Here is a 17,294-nt window from a genome sequence, read left to right as displayed (position 1 = left end):
GCAAAATGCCCGCGTAACGAAATCCGCTGGCTCTGATTGGCTGAGCCCAGAATGCCTACAATGCCCACAAGCCTTCCGAATCACGTGACAACCCCCTTGGCTTTCGTACTTGCACTTCGCTGTTCCACTTGAACGACGTATTGTTGTTGCAGTTAGCAATTAGCCTATCGTTTACTCAAAAGGCTTCGACTTATGAAAATTTTCGACTTACGAAAGACCCTCGGGAACGAATTAATTTCGTATGACGGGGTTCCACTGTATTACTTTTAGTATATGTAGAAAGTCTTACCTTCTTGGTCTTAGGGTACCGCAGATTGCCTCTGTTCATGCAGTTAAGGCCTTGGCCATCTCCATCTACAAGAGGACCACCCAGGCTGTTCTCCCCGTGGCTGTGTTCAGCACCGTATGCACCCTGACTTCCCTCCTCGTCCACAGCAGCACCCTGATCTGCTGATGTTGGTGTTGTTGCCCTTGCTGCTGCTGCAGCTGCTGCAGCTTGTTGGGCGAGGGCTTGGCGTTGCCGTCGGGCACGCTGGGATGAGCTTGACCGGTAGCGAGATATTCGACTCTTAGGACGAGGCTTGGATGGTTTTATGGGTTTAGGGGGAGCAACAGGGGCAGGCAGGATGGGGAGGGAGGGTTTTTCTTCAATAGATGGTGCTTCCTGCAACATAAATGCAATGATTAAACTGGTTCAATATAGAACACAAAAGAAATTAGAAATCTAAAATTTTTCTTCGTGACTGACCACAACATAGGTGGTGCGTCGCGTGCTGATCCCAACTCCAGCGTGCTGGGGGATGGAGGAGTTCCCTGTGGGGTTTCCTGCCCCATCCTCAGTTTCTAAACCCTCCTCCTTGACTTCAGCTCCTCCTATTCTTCTCCTCCTCCTTTCGAGGATGTTAAGAGACTATGTGGACAGGCAGACATGTAAGTCAGTGTTATGTGAATTACCGAGAGTGGACAACTTAAATCATGAAATGCAATGTGACTTACTTTTTTATTGGAGATGACCCCATTTTCATCAACTTCTCCTTCGTCCCCCTCTTCCACCTTAACTTCATCTGTCAGTCTCTCCTAATTGCACAGACAAGCATCACATGAGGTAATGACCTTACCTGACAAGCAACAAATTGAATCATGTAACGACTTCTAAAAAACCGCAAGCCTGCACTTTACAAAAATGTATTAAAGCAGTGTTTATTGATGTGGCGATTTTTAATCTAAAGCTAATGTAGAACTCTTATTGCTGCCTAACCTCAACGCTGAACACAATTATTTGGAAAATCAAATCTAACCACGCGCACACACACACCTCTGTGTCACTGGTCCCCTGTAGATCGCTGGTGTCCTGTTGCTGCTGCTCCAGCATCTGGTTTCCATCAGCAGCTAGACTGCCCTCCAGCTCTTTCCTTCGTGCTTTTCTCCTTCGTGTCTCAGCACCAATCAAAGGGGAAGGAGGCGGCAGGGAAGGGGGACTCACCAAGTTATCCCTAGGGCTCAGGTTGTGCTTCTGCACTGGGCAGTTTTGGTTGCTTTTATGGCAGGCACAGTCCACTTTGTAATTACTGTTATTTTGTTAAAAAAACAAACAAAAAAACCCAATAAGAAAACAGAAACTGCTGATTAAAAGAAAGGAGAACGTCAGAGAGGACAGCAACTGACCAGCTATTGAACTCGTAGTCAAATCCAATGGTGACCTCAGAGTCTTTTGTGATTTGCCTGACAGCATAGATGCACAGATGGATCATGCCCTCAGCGATCATATGCCGGACCTGTGGTAGAAAGCAAGCTTATGGGTTGTTTTAGCTGCAAGAATTAAATGAAAACGTCAAACATTGCTAACTAGCAAGCATTTAGATTTATTTTTCAAAATGCTTAACAGCTGACCTCGGCATTGGGTGTACAAGACCTCCTGATGAAGCGGGCGTCATTTCCAAAAGTCCTGGCATCAACGCACATCTCTACATCATTAAATTTTGAGTAGAACAGCACGAACGGGTATGGTCTAGAAAGAAAAATAGAGTGAAAAGCTGTTCACAGGTGAAACAATGTATTTAGACAAAATTCCGATTACATATTTTGTAGTTTAGTAGCTCATTAACAATTACTTTTTGAAGAAGTGCCCATTGACTTCAAATTGTTGTTTGAGCATGACCTTTCCCCGGTATTCAATAATGAGTGTGTCCGGCTCCAGGTTCTTTGCTGCTCGGAGTATCTTCCTGTGTTTCTGCACCCGTGTTACTCGGCCAAGCTGGAGCTATAAAGTTATTTTTTAAAGAGACAGGCAAACATTAAAAATATTATACTTTTTCCTTATCTTCTTTCATAAGTAAATAGGGTATAAAGTAAAAACTATAAACCAAAATCTTGGACTCTTGGACAGAGACTGCACTCAGTGTCTGAAATCCGGAAGAGCGAAGGAGCAGAAAAATTGCCTGAAACAGAGAGGGGTTGGCCTTAATCTCAGAGAGTGGCTCCTGTTCAATCCTTTTCCTTGCAAGAAACAGCCAATCAGAATAAAGTTTCCTGGAAGGGGGGAAGAACTAAAATGGGCTATTAGATAGCGGATGAAGTGAAAGACTGCACAGAGGGTCAGTATAACAAAGGATAATTTTTAACTGTCAATCAGAAAAGATAACAGAGGATAAAATTAATATCACTGGGTTCTTTGAAAACAGAATTGCGATTGGATCTTAGCAAGCAGCCAGCAGTAGGGATGGGAATCGAGAACTGGTTTTTGTAGAGAACCAGTTCCCAGTCGTCCAATTCCTTGGAATCGTTAGTTTGGTTATGGGTTCTTGCACTCTTGCTACGATCAGCTGATTTCAGTTTGTGTGTCACAGGAGGAAAATAGTGGTGCAGTCTACAGCGTGGATGTGGATATTACTTTCATGACATAAAAAGGATGAGAGCACATTGGTTAAGTGGAGACTGCTACACTAGAATGACCGTGGCAAATGCTTTAAAGTCTCTTTGTTGTGGTTTTCATCTTTGCTTTGTGTCCATACCTAACTACTAAGAGAAAGATCCTGTGTCCTCGTTAGGATAGGGATTTGTGTTGGTGTGTGGGGCTGTAGCCTCAGGTTTATATTGTTAATTGTAATTATGAGACAGTGTCTTTGAGGTCATTTTACAGAGTAAGATGAAACTAACGTGAGTAGTATATCGAATGTCTTTCTCCTGGGTGTAATTAAGAAACGTACTGCATTACTTTTAAGAAAGTATTCTGTGAAATAACTTTTTAACTTTACTTTTTGAGTAACAGCCCCAACACTGATCACAACAAAGATGGGAAAAACATCCAACATGCACAAACATTTGACCACACAGCATGTAATTAATTTGCATGAATCGAATCCATAAGTGATATTGATAATGGAATCAGAATCGCTCAATTCTTATTAATTCTCATCCCTAGCCAGCAGATTCCATTAAAACCAGTAATGGAGACATAATGGCACAACTAAGTCACTTATCATACCGACTGGGATGTTCTTCAACATTTTTTTAAAATCTATCCATACAAAGTTTTATTTGTAGGACTGACCTGCATCTGTGAGCCCAAAACCGTATTGTTACAGGTCAGCTCAGTGCGGTTGATGGTGTCCATAGAATCCATTGAGGCATGTATCTGTGTGGTTGAAGCAGGTGTCGTGGCACCACTTTCGCTCTTTGAGATGGTGGTACTGGCTGATCGGTGAAGCTGGAGCAGTGTCTGCACATCTGCGCTGTACTGGTTGGCAAGAGCCTCCTCATACTGGTCTGTCCACTGGCGGATCCTGCTCTCCCATCCCTCTTCTGTGTTCTCATCCAACACACTAGCCTCTGTGGTAGAGTTCTGTACAAAAGTCATGATCAAGAGAACTGTCTAAGAGTCTATGTGAGATGCACAGAGAGGATTTTTTTTTTCCTTAATGGGCTCTGTTGTCTAGAACTGTCTAATGTTACCTTCATCCTCATAGACTTCCTAGAACCCTCTCTGAAAGCCTAAAAGAAAGAAAAATAAACCAATTTAAAGAAATGGAGATTTTATCATAAAAACTGAGCTGGGGTCAATATATCAGTACAAGAAAAGCAGCACAAGAGAAAAAAAACAAAACAAACTCCATTGTGGATCTTACACAATGTAATCTTATGAGGCAGAGAGGGTTTGTGTGTCCATGCATGTATTGTGTGCATAAAAGATGATTTTCTTAGATGAAACATTAAAATACAATAAGAATAGCTGAATCTGCCCCACCTGCTAGCATTGCATTCAGTTAATATACTCCCAATTTCAAGAACAACCAACAATCAGTTGAAGTTTATAGGACAGGAGGATCTCCCGGAGAGCAGCCGACTGGCATCGGGAACCACAAAAGTAATGTAATGAGCCTGTGGGAAGAGCTGTACGCTAGCTAGTTAGCATCAAATTAACTAAAATTGTAAACGAAGAAATTTTAATATACTTTAACTGATTCAATTAAATCTTATTTATATAGCACCAAACCACAGTCACCTCAAGGTACTTAATATTGTAAGATGCAGGGCGTGCAATGACAAGATGAAGCCATGTAGAAATAATAACAGGCACCTGTGTGTGGGAAACTGTATTTTCTCATACTCTGCTTTACTCACTTTAATCTTCTTGGCCTTCTGTGTTCCACGGGCCTTCTCTGTGCTCTTCTTCCTCTTTTTGGATTTGCTCCTTTTGACTCTGTTGACAGTGAGTTTGATGCTGGTTGGTGTGTGCTGGGTGGCAGTATAGGAGATGGTGGAGGGTGACACCTCTTCATCACCACTCTCGGTTGCGCTACTCTCTCCAGCTACAAAAAAAGAGCAAATAAACAGGTGTTGATAAACCGCCTTCTCTGAGATGAAAACTGTAGTTTATGAAGTGAACTGTGATACCTGAGACATTTTCTGTTTTTTTCCTGTGTTGGCCTTTTACTCCTTTCCTTCTGTCCAGTCCCCTGTGATACAAAGGCAACAAAACAAATCAGACAAAAAAAATTAAAGGGGGCGATGTCATAAAGGCTTTTACCGCATGTTGTATTATTGTCACAGCCTGAATTTTAATAAAAAATAATTTTCTCTTATTTCCATTAAACAGGTTAAGTGCTACACACTTGTACCAGTTACAGCAGTTGGAACCTATGTTCCAGCATTCAGACAAGAAGGGCTTTTACACGTCTCACCTGCAGTTGTCGCATTTGATGAGCAGGCCGTCCGGCGTCAGGTTGCAGTGACACCAGGAGGCCCCATCCTCCTCTGAGGAGCTGTCGCTGTCGGCCGAGTTGTCCTCAGCAGTATCGTGATAGTGAGAGCTGCGTACCACGCCGTTGAGATCCATACGGGGAATGATGGTTTGAGAGAGCGGGGAGGCGGGTGGGGTTGGGGGAGGGGGCGCGCCATAGTTGTGATCCTGACAACACACAACGGAAGACTGTTGCATCTTCAAACAACGGGTGTTCAGGCAAAAAAGGGAAACGGAAAATGGAGACGAATGAAAATGAGGGCAAAAAAAAAAAAAAAAACCAAGTATGTGAAACAGTTCAGTTGTTAATACCAGAAGTAGTGTGTGGTTACCAAAGACTAATAGCAGGACTCATATTTATACATCTAAACTACAAACATCACCAGTTCTTAGTTTTACTCTTATTGTGAAATCATAACAGAAGACACTTGAAAAGATTAGGAAAAAGGAAAGATCAGATAGATTAAACTGGGTCATTTTAAGCCACTAAAACATTCACAATTGTACACAAGTACTCCCATTATGAAAAGTAATACTTCAATAAGACATGCTATGATTAGAGCTGATGATTAGGGAAGAGCCGTATGAACTCACAGCATATGGTAGCCCCCGATACCCATGACTCTGTGCGCTCCCACAGCTGTGGTTGTTGTAGTTTTTCTCATTCACTGCAGGGCTTGCTTCAACTGACTCAGGGCTGGAAAAAATAACAATATATATATATATTTAAAACATTGTAAGCGACACATAGATAATGCTGTAGACATTTCCCCACTTTGCCTTTTTTACCAATGTTACACAAGCATCTGTTTTAATAAAGATCAGTCACTAGATGGCACCAAGATCCTTCACTCGCTGCCCTGCCTGGAAGAGCAGCAATTTAGGAAATGGAATGTGGGCCGCCATTATGTTATGCAACTCCCTCGCCCTTTAGTTAAGGTCTAACCAGACCAGGAACAACCTTCCCTACTCTTGCCTCGTACTCCAATACTGAAGCTAACATCAAGGTTAAAAAAATAAATAAAATAATAAATAACCACTGTGTGTGTAGTATGTCTGTCTTTTTTTTTTTTTTTTTTTAAACTCCCCTGCCTGAGCTTTGCAGGAAACTGAAGGGGGCCATGAACAGGGTTGGATGGGAAAGGGTCCAACTGCATTCCAAATAACCTCAGTCACGTAGGCAGATTTACCTTCAAAGAAGTGGCAACTGTGCTCACTTGATCTGTCTGTATACATTTTTTCAGATGCTATTCAATAGTTCGGGCATGGAGAAGAACAACATACATCTAGCTGCTTAATAAGAGGTGGAAGATAAGAACCTGTGACACAGGGAGAATAATTCAACTCTTGGATATTGGCTGTTCTTTTTGTCTGTGTAACAGACAGTGGTTGTCTCAAGTCAACTTAAAACAACCTTGAAAATTCATGTCAAAATGTCACATCTGGTATTTTTTTCAATGTCTATCAAAATACAGACTTCATGTAACATCATGTTACAGTTTTATGTTCAAAGTACAAAGCAGTCCCCTTAGAAATTATTTCAAAATAACACATTTGATTATGCATTGTGTAAGCGCTTCTTGAATTCATCTTAGAGGGCACTGGGGGTGCAGCAGTGTTAGCATCATATTCATACTTTGTTAGAAACAAATAATCACATTTTCCAAACACAGGAAATGCCCTTCAAACAGAAAGAAAATGTTCTGCTTTATGATGACTACTGCCATTGCTTTCAGCATTTCTTTTGCCCTGAGCACTCAAGCTACTTTACTCTTTTGCCCTTGGTCAGATCTTTGCAATCTTAAATTCCCTGTTCAACCACATTAACGCTTATGTTTAACAAATAATGAGCAGATAGAGCATTATATAGTTCCACATAAACGCACATTTTCCAGACATCTCTGGATATGGTTGAAAACTTATCTGACTCCTTGTTGTGCAGTACAGTAGCAATACATGTAGATAATCAGGTTAAACAGGAAGTTTGTTTTCCTGGCACTCTTGTTCTATTTAAGCCATGTTACATCCGCATATGAGTATAAGGAGGTTGGGAAACATTTTATCAGTAGAGCTGATGATCTTAACAACAAAACCCAGCTCTTACAGAACATTTCTTGCAAGTCACACCTTGCTGAAACTGACTACGTACTCTGATCCAGCAGCCATATCTGAATAAGACGTTTCAGGTGTGGTGACTCCCAGAGCGATTACTATGCTCATGACGTCCAGCACAGCGACGCGTGGGAGGGGGGGAAGAGGGGGGAGGAAGGGGAGGGGAAGGGGGGGGACAGGATGGGATAGGGGAAGGAGGAGAGGTGAAGCGAGGAATCACAGGGTCCCAATTACAGCAACAGACCACTCCAGAGGTGGGGTGCCGCCGAGCCGTAGCCCACGGCTCACGGTCATGGGGGACCTGAGAAGAATGGGTACAAGACAGACATGCCATCAGTTACATACAGATCCATTGCCTGAATACAGACAATCAACGAATGGCTCAAAATAAGCAATGCATCTTGGAATGAACTGCATATTCAATCATAGACATGTTATCTTCTATAGACAGCTTTGTGTGTCTAATATTATAAAACAGGAAGTATTATTGTGATTTAAATGTAATATCAGGAATGGCACAGATATAAAACTGTTCCAGTAAGGCATCAAATGCCAACCTTTTTGCCCCATTTCCTGAAAATCTTGGACTCAAGAACAATTTACTCACATTTCATATCCATTTCACTTTTTTTGCAAACTGTCATCCAACAACTATTCATCCATACCTATTGCCTGACATTTCAACTGCAGTATTTATCATTTACATTTAGTCAAATCCTTTAAAAATGAAAAGTCAAATGGTTTACTCTTTATGTTTAGAGCATAATTAACTGCTAACTGTATTTAAAGCTAATAATTTTCAAATGTCTTACAAAACATAACTGTTTGCTAAACATAGTATTTTTTCTGTTATGTTTAGCTAACATTTCTGCTCATTTATCCTTATTGTTAGCTAGTTGCAACTTCTCGTGTAGGCCTTTAACAAAAAGGTTTCACTTGTTACCAGTACCAAGTAAGGTATTTTTGTATTTGTTTGTGTATTTCTACAGGTTTTTCATGACACCTAGCAGTTAATTTATACTTCCTGTTCTTACTTTTGTTTATTTAAGTGTTTCATTGGGGAGTGGACCGTCAGTTACTTCCCACGAAAGCAACCCTGACTCCCACCCACGAAGGTACTTGTACCCTTGGTTGCAAATCACTGCAGTAAACCAAAGGGAAAGTGTGTGCAATGCCAGGAACCTGGACACACAGCTAAATTGAATGCAGCTGTTAATCATTTTCATATTTAGTGTGGTTTTCCTGTTATGGAATCAGAGTGTCAGCATTGAAAAAAGGCTACAGACTTATGTTTAGTGAAACGCTGACTCTATACCTACTCAAACAACTTTCCTTGTCACAGCTGTTTGATTAAACAATGAATAAGTTACTGAGTTGCCTCCAACATTTTTTTTTCCAACAGCTTTCCAAAGGTCAACATTTATGGTGAAGTCCATATTTCTGATTAGACACAAAAAGATGACCACTAACTGAATGTACATTCCCTAATGAAAAAGACAGGGCTTGCTTATAAGGGCACTTTACCATATATAAACATTAATATATAAACAACTACCAGAGTTTACAACAGGTTACTGCCTTGACTGAAAACTGACAGTGTTGTCAGGTTGTCACGACCACATAACCTAAACATTAAACAGGAAACCCACTGTTGCACAAATAACGAAGAACCAAATTTGCTGAGTCATCTTGACAATAAAGGCTTCATGTAGTCGAAGAGAGCATTTATCTGCCTGCGTCTACAATGATAACTTGATAAGGACATTGTGTGATGGGCCCATCTCTTATCCATACGGAGGTGTTTAACATGGAGGAGGGAGGTGAGACTATTCAAAGAGCAGAAAAAACAACCAGGGGATTTACAGCTCTGCTTACACTCCCATCAGGATGCAGTAATGGAGAAACCAATAGGAGGCGCTTTTTTGCTCAGACAGCTGTAGAGGTGAGTCATTCAAGATGAGGCCCATCCCTCTTGTCATGTGACCACACTTAGCTGAAACACTGACCCACACTGTATCTTGTTCTCCTGCTTGCGCTCGCTCAACGACCCTGACAGAAGCGGAGCTAAAGGCAAGATCTGCAGAAAGAGGAACACGTCTTCCTGTGCGCTGTTCACACGACAATGAGAGGATTTGGCTCTCACCAAGGTCATCCCCTGGTCAAACAAGCAAATAGATACATTAGCTTATAAAACCCCATAGTGATAAGATCCATTGCAACAAGAGTAAGCCCGACACTCAAACAGGCTGCTTTAATAGCAGGCATCCATGTTAATTAAGAACAACAGGATGCATGACATTTCTAGAGTGGTCCCTTGGCTACAGCGAGTGCTGCCCTTGTGCCCCAGCCCCAAGACAACTACAGAAAGATTGGGAGCTTCCAATAATGTCAAGGTCAGCTCACTGTCAAAAAGAATGTCAGCACCATAGAGCTGAAAATGCACATGTGCCTATGCACATGGGAAGGTGACAAGAAGAAAACAGCTCCCATGCATCTATCAGATAAGGACACAAGACACATACACACAAAAATATTTCGCTCTTTCAGGAACTGCTCTTTAAGCATGACTTACTGGATACATGAAAACAAACAACAAGCACAGACAGACAACGACTAACTGAAGTTTGCCTCAGATTTAGATATTTAGAAGATGGCATGTAGTAGAGCACCTCATTCAGGGGCTCTTTAAGCTGCTGGCGATCCCTGTGGAAGATCACTGCCTCAGAAATAGACACCTTGGGCCTACCCAACTCAAAGTCTCACTACTTGGGATCCTTCCAAAAGAACCAGACGGGGTGCTAGGGAGGTAAATTCCATACGAAGAAGGAAAGCCTTTCTTTACCTCGCTTCTCCTCCCTAACACCACCCTCTCTCCCTTGTTCATTCCTCCAGCCATGAATACTGGGCTCAAATTACCAAAAGGCTCAAAGTCTTTTCACTTCAGTAGAACAGAGGCCATTTCGGAGACAAGTCCAAAGGGGAGGAACATGCACACAAAATGAACAGCTCATAAGGAGACACAAACGTCACTTAAATCTCTCTCATAATGCCAGACGAGTCTTTGTATATTGTACAAATACCTGGTTTAAATAGTGAGCACATTTCATATAGTGACGAGCATGCATATATATTATTAAAATATGACAAATTAACATCAGAAAAATGAATGAACTGCGTCTGAATAGTGCATAACACAATGCGCCACACTATGAATGATGTACGCTGCTCACGCACTGCACTAAAAGATAAACTCTAAAATAACAAAACAACATCATCCAGCTATTTTCTTATCTGAAGTGGGTCACGGGAGCACCAGCAAGGAATCCCAGATCTCCCTCTCGTCAGCTACCTCCACCAGCTTAACCAGGGAAATGCCAAGCCTTTCCCAGGCCAGCTCATAGACATACCATATTTTCCACAATGTAAGTCGCACTTAACTTTAAATTTCTCCAAAACTGACAGTACACCTTATAATCCAGTGCAGCTTATGTATGATTTCTGGTTGTGCTTACTGACCTCGAACCGATTTTATGAGGTACACGGCGCTCAAAAATCTGTCAAAAATGTTTTAGTATGACTTTAGTAAGTTATGAAGCTGCACCGCTTGATGGATTATCGGAGCATTACGGCTACCGTAGTCAGGCGCCTGGCGGAGTAATCCAGGTCCTCCGTCCGCTTCAGGCCCCAAAGTCAAACGAACACTGCAGCATCACTGAGAGTTAAAAACTAAAAATTTTCACCTTTAATAAAATTATCAGTGTTGCTGCTTTACCAGGTGTAACAATTAAGTTTAACATCCAGGCATCCATGAAAACAGAAGTCAGCAGGAAGTTAGCTCGCTAGTTTCCACCTAAAAACATGATATAGCATGTTCTGACTGAGAGATTTCTGAAAAAATTAAACGTACAGCTCTGCTATCACTTCCAACATAAATGAAGACAGAAAACTAAACAGCAGTGACGTTTGTAGGGTTACTGAAGTTGGGCTAGCTGGTATATAATGCTGTGCTATGTGATCGCTAGCGACACAGCTATGTTAGCATAACATAAACACAGTGAAGCTGGAGGGATGAACGCTGACTTTTTTTTTTACTTAATAAAAGTTAACGTGAGGGCTCCTGATGCTGTAAATGGACCAAACTTCAGGAGAACAACAGAGATAATCCATCCACATTACGAGGTTATTCATTAATATACTGCAACAACAAGGGATTGGAGCAGCTGCGAGAGATTTCAATATTAATGAATCAATGGTACGGAAGTTAAGCAAAAAGAGTAAGCTGAGTAAAGTTTGATCCGATTTTGTTTCGCTTAATGCGCCTTATAATTCAGTGCGCCTTATGTATGAAAACAGACCCGCTCATCGACAGTGCGCCTTATAATCCGGTGCGCCTTATGGTCCTAAAATACTGTAATATTCCCAGCACGTCCCAGATCAACGCCAGAGCCTCGACCTGGTAGGACATGCCAGGCTGGAACAGCTTACCCTGGAGGCAACAGCCATCTTCTTTTCGATGTTGAGGAGTACCTGCTCTACTCTGAACCCCTCCAGAATGACTAAACTTGTCATCCTATTGCCAGGCCAGAGCTCATCCACCTTTCGGATAAAGCTCATTTATGCTACCGGTATCCGTGATCTCATTCTAATAATAATAATAATAATAATAATAATAATAAATTGGATTTATATAGCGCTTTTCAAGGCTAGTTTCAAGGCACCCAAAGCGCTTTACAATGCCACTATTCATTCACTCTCACATTCACACACGGGTGGAGGTAAGCTACGGTAATAGTGTTAATAATAAGATCAGGCCTAGAGTAACAGATGTTTGGCATTTCTCAACAACAAGACGCCATCTGGTGGCAGATAGATGCATAACATTTAGGCCATATATGCACACACAATCTAACATGGTGCTTCACAAATAACAACAGAATGGCAAATTTAATCTTAGTCCAGATCATTTCCTCTACTGCAGCACTATTAACCAAGTCTTTATGTAACCAAATTATAACGACCTTACATGGTGGACCATATTAATTTGGCAAATAAACGAACAAAAACAAAACATTGTTCTAAAGAAATGTACAGATTAAGTCAATAAAAACTACAAAACGACAGGAAGTCCAGATTTGGTTTACCACATCGAACGAGTAACAAAAAACTATGGTGAATGTTCAAAAGTTTAGCATCATACCTGCTGCTGGTAAGCATTACACCAACATTTTCAATCCCAATACAGATAATGTGTCCTTGAGGAATACGGCTTTGTTTTAGATGGTGCAACTAGCCAACTTCACAAACTGCCCTTGGTAATCTATGCCAGAAATGCTACTCAGATAAATTTTTATTCTCGTTTTTTCAATGTACAATGGCAGTGACCAGTTCAACACCACCAACCAGGACAATGAGCTGTACATCTCCACAACATTCGAGAAGGCTAGAGTACCAACCTTCCTTCTAAAAATGATCCAGTAATGTGGTTGACTAGAACTATACAACATTTGAGTAGCATTTAAGAACGAGTTATAAAATCCTTCACCTCCAAGCCTTAGAATAGGACTGCAATATCACTTCTGCATTAAGGTAATGCTGATATTACCATGTGAGAAAGGCACAGCACTGGAATAAATGCAATTAAGTCAACTGAACAAACTCTAGAGCATGTACTGTGGCCATTTTGTTTACAGTAAAATGTTGACTTCAGTGTTGCAAATTTAAAATACTGTTTTTGAAGCTACACTAAGAGCTAAATGACCTCCAAGAGACAAAGAACATGGCACTACAGGTACACTACACTACAGGTAGAACACTGAAAAACAACCACTGGCTTTGTTTTTCTTTCTGAAAATGAAAGAAATACAAAGCCAGTGGCTATTCTCAGATTTCAATTTCACAAAGATTAACCTGTGCGTGCATTTTTTTTTTCTATTTTATGTGCCATTACAATTTTGACTAAGACATTAAATTAACTGGCGAAGCAGGCCAAACACCATGTCTTGCCACCTATAGCTTTGATGAAACCAATAAGTGGTCTTCACAGGCACAAACATAAACAAAAACAACAACAACAAAAGCAAAAAATTCCCCAAAAACAAAACTGGAGTTTAACATCATGTCCATGCACAGTGTCCACCTGTGCCCGACCAAGCCTCCACAACACGTACAGTCCAGTGAGATTACACCAACCCCCTCACTCTGCCCCCGCACACATGCTGGCTGTACTAGGCAGGATATGAATATATCTGCCATTCCCCAGAAATGTGCAGGTTGAACTGCACTCTAAGCAACAGCAAAAGGAAATAGAAGATGAAGAGCAGGCAAATCAATAGGGCCTGGCTTAAAGACAAACGGGATATGCGGTCAGGGAGAGCATGGCTCAGTCCAGATCTTATTTCACACTTACCCAAACAAATTCACAATAAAACAAAATGATAAACACACACACACACACACACACACACACACACATATACACTAAACAGGATGTGAGGGACTTTAACATAGATTTGTACCGAGCATTTTGACATGCATTATAATGCTGCTTCGCAGATTTCTCTAAACACAGAACATCTACAGGATAATGAGCCTCTTAAGGGAGGATATGAAAAGATGGCCTTTATGGAAGGTATTTTTATCCACGTAGTTTATTTGTACATTTTAATATGACTAACAATGGCTTCCACTGCCATGGTGACATAACAGTTTGTTTCTCTCAAGCAACAAAATATTACTATTATTATTCTCATAAAAAGAAGGCAAAAATCACCCACACAGCTCAATCAGTAGCTTATTCCAAACTGTGTCATTCTCTTCCCTGAAATCTTTGAACCAGGCAAAATAGAACATTTGAATAAACAAGATGAAACATTCAGATACTTGGGACTACAGACTATCCCTCACTGCACTGCAGCAGCATAATCGTGGGCTTCAACCACAATTACAAAGTGCAAGAGCTGCCTGAAACAGATATGGTTTCCACACAGCCAGCCAGCTGAGAATGCTCCTGGAACAAGCTGTGATCTGACTGAGGCTTCAGGCAACTGTACACAAATATAAACAACAAAGCCTACTCTGCATAACCTCAAAACATGTGGGTAAAGGGACGAAGTATGAATAAGTGATGCAAGCATCAGGTCCACACACAGTTAAGAATATTATATGCTATAGTGACTTGCAGCTGAGTTTATCTGTCACTAGATAATGCTTCAACTTTAGCCATGATGTGGCTGTTGTCATGCTGAGCGGTCAAGCTTCCTGGGAGCGCAGTGTGGCCTGCCATTAACACAACAATGTCCAGCTGCCTGAATGGACCAGGACCAGACTGGAGATGAGAGACACACAATAGAGAACAAAGGCCAAGTGGGTGCTGTAAGAAGGGTGAGGGAGAGAGCAGTCGACAGCAGGGCTAAGCATGACATAAAATCAATCATCTGTTTCAAGCCAAACAAGCCAGCTACTGTCCATTTCAGGCTCAGTAACCCTGAAGAGGAAAAAACAAAGGACTAAGCAAAATTCAGACAGTGTCTTTCTGCCACACCTGTATGGTCATTCTTCCCCTGAAGTCGAAGTCAAATGGGCTGCTATTAAAGACTGACTCAGCGCACCAAAACAACAGCAACATTAAAAGGATAATAACCAACAGGGTTACTGTAGTGATAAACCTCAACTGAAAATTTCTCTGTTGGGGAGCTAACTAAGCTAAACATTTTAAAAAGCTTCAGAGAACACTCGAGTTTTCCTGAATAGCAGAATTCCCTTTAAAATACTACTAAATGTGGGAAGAGATATTTTCCAAGGAGTAGTCTAGCAAAGGTATGAGAGGAAGCTCCCCACCCCCCCCGCCCACACACACACACACACACACACACACACACACACACAAAAGGAGGAGGAATCTTGTTGTTAGGTAAGCTCATGCTCTGACATAATATAAACCCTCTGTCCTACACCACGTGATCTCACTGCATGACAAACACATTTACATGACATTTCCATTTCCTCTTTTGGGTGACAGTATTATCTAGAGTGGCATGAGGCCTTGCCCTGCCACCACGTTGCTGCAGCATACATATGCTGTACTTTCTGGTGTGAGACTGGAAGGTGTCACTCAAAGGAGAAAAGAGTGGACCTTGGCAGCCATTTTGAACTGCTGTTATATATAAGCCTTTCATAGTCCAAGTCAGATGTCCCTCTCTCTCTCCCTCTCTCCCCCCCCCCCCCAGGTTGCACTGGTCACTCATTTACCCCATTTTTAGTCCCAGTGTTGTGCATTAGAAAAAAGGGCATCTGCAGCAGACTCTTGTCTGGATTGACTTTGGTACCAAAAAAATGCTTTTCCTTCTGCTCTGTTTTATTTTTAAGCTTTCTACCAGACTGACAGCACCCTCAGGGCACTCACATCCAGATTTGTCCTTTTAGATTTTCCAATCTGATGTTTTTTACAAAACAGCTGGGCAGTTCATCATCATCACAATTATTATTGTGGTGAGCACTGGAAGAGGCAGTAAGACTGGAGAGGAAAGAAAGAAACAGGATTAATGTGGCGAAGTCTAAAATGGCTGCCTGCAGTTCAAAAGGTGGACGGGACAGACAGAAACTCTAAGCTGTATGCAAAACCACATACCAGTAGAGAGCAAGATGAGCAATGTGAGGTAAGACAAAGAAAAGGAAATGAAGGACACAACATCACAATGCACTAAAACAAGGAGAGAGAGAGAGAGAAAGAGCAAGCAAGCAAGCAAAAGAGACGATTACATAGATTGCCTGCTTCACCCCCCTTCAGCCTTGTGTTTCTTTTTTTTTTTTTTTAACCCTAGCCGCCTCCTCCTCCTCCATTATTCTCCCGAGAAGCATTGCTTCTCGGCACAAAACAGAATTAACCAGCGCAGCCCTCTGCAACACTGCTCCCCCAGCACTGAGGAAGAGCTGCGCCCCATTGGAGCAACTTCAGAGCTCATGCACCAATAGGAAGCCACCACTAAGGCAGGCGTCACAGGGACTTGTTTTTAACCCTGTTGTGAAAGACAGCAAGCCGCATAACACACAGCGGCTGCAGAGGAAATGCTACAGAGGAGAAAGTAATATGTACCTAAAATTAAGAAAAAAAGGGTTGATGGGTAGCTCAAGGGTACTGAAGATATTAAAAAGATAAATAACACTTTAAAAATTTATTTTAAAAAAGATTAATTTGTATTTAAGGAATAAAACATTATTAATAAAATGCACCGCAACTAAAATGCATATGACATATTCACTGAAGTGAATACAGGTTACATGGAACCACAATGGTAACTTGGCTAACTTGATCACATGAGCACAGCACACACAAAACCTTATTACAATATCAATAGCTACACCTGCCCTCCATGTAATGATACAGAGTGTCATCAGCATGCAAATGGAAAGCTAAGAGGATAGGGTCCCCCCCCCTTTTCCCTCACAGCAACAATCCCTGCGCCCTTCTCCCACTGTCTGCACGCAGAGAGAATCCTGTCTTCATTTGGAAATAGGCCAACATCCTGCTTTATTCTCCTCTGTACATAAACATAAACCAGAGTTAAAAACCTTTAAAGATTTTGCATGATCCACAGTGCCTACTCGGGCCAATTATGCTTTCAAGGACATGTCATGAAGCAGTTATATGTCTTTGTCTTAAATTGCTAGGTGAAAATTATTAAGTGAAGCGGAGCATTTCTCACCAACACAAAAACTGGGCCAAGCTAACCTTGTCTGTCTGCACATTCTTCATATTGCCAAATTTTCAGCGGCCCATAGTGGGAAAGAAGGGTCCATGTCCCTCAGACATTTCCACTCACATGTACACACAAGTACTGATTATTATGCTCTCAAAGACAGCCTAACTGATGTAACTACCCCTACCCCCACCACAAAAACACACACCTCTCGCTAAAACATATGCAAAGCTACTTGATAGGCCTGG

At 41.6% G+C, this 17,294-nt stretch overlaps 1 protein-coding gene across 1 annotated transcript in view; it reads right to left on the bottom strand.

Annotated features, from left to right (window-relative positions):
• setd5 (SET domain containing 5) overlaps window positions 1-17,294 on the bottom strand; it is a 29,349-nt gene that overhangs the window by 9,055 nt on the left and 3,000 nt on the right. Inside the window, exons 2-15 of the mRNA XM_085352962.1 lie at window positions 7,389-7,652; window positions 5,834-5,936; window positions 5,181-5,437; window positions 4,894-4,955; window positions 4,621-4,808; window positions 3,952-3,990; window positions 3,551-3,841; window positions 2,112-2,260; window positions 1,891-2,008; window positions 1,666-1,775; window positions 1,316-1,568; window positions 997-1,077; window positions 749-910; window positions 290-664 (exon numbers count right to left, since the gene is read on the bottom strand). Of these exons, the coding sequence (XP_085209088.1) occupies window positions 290-664; window positions 749-910; window positions 997-1,077; window positions 1,316-1,568; window positions 1,666-1,775; window positions 1,891-2,008; window positions 2,112-2,260; window positions 3,551-3,841; window positions 3,952-3,990; window positions 4,621-4,808; window positions 4,894-4,955; window positions 5,181-5,437; window positions 5,834-5,936; window positions 7,389-7,459 (2,259 nt within the window). The 5' untranslated portion in view covers window positions 7,460-7,652. The remainder of the gene's footprint in view (window positions 1-289; window positions 665-748; window positions 911-996; window positions 1,078-1,315; window positions 1,569-1,665; window positions 1,776-1,890; window positions 2,009-2,111; window positions 2,261-3,550; window positions 3,842-3,951; window positions 3,991-4,620; window positions 4,809-4,893; window positions 4,956-5,180; window positions 5,438-5,833; window positions 5,937-7,388; window positions 7,653-17,294) is intronic.

The sequence above is a fragment of the Diplotaxodon limnothrissa genome, linkage group LG5, assembly GCF_057381915.1.
Source record: "Diplotaxodon limnothrissa isolate DT_005_m linkage group LG5, D_limnothrissa_male_GT1.1, whole genome shotgun sequence".
Classification (NCBI taxonomy): domain Eukaryota; kingdom Metazoa; phylum Chordata; class Actinopteri; order Cichliformes; family Cichlidae; genus Diplotaxodon; species Diplotaxodon limnothrissa.
The sequence above is the reverse complement of the archived record's forward strand: the minus strand, read 5'-3'. Positions and strand labels throughout refer to the sequence as shown.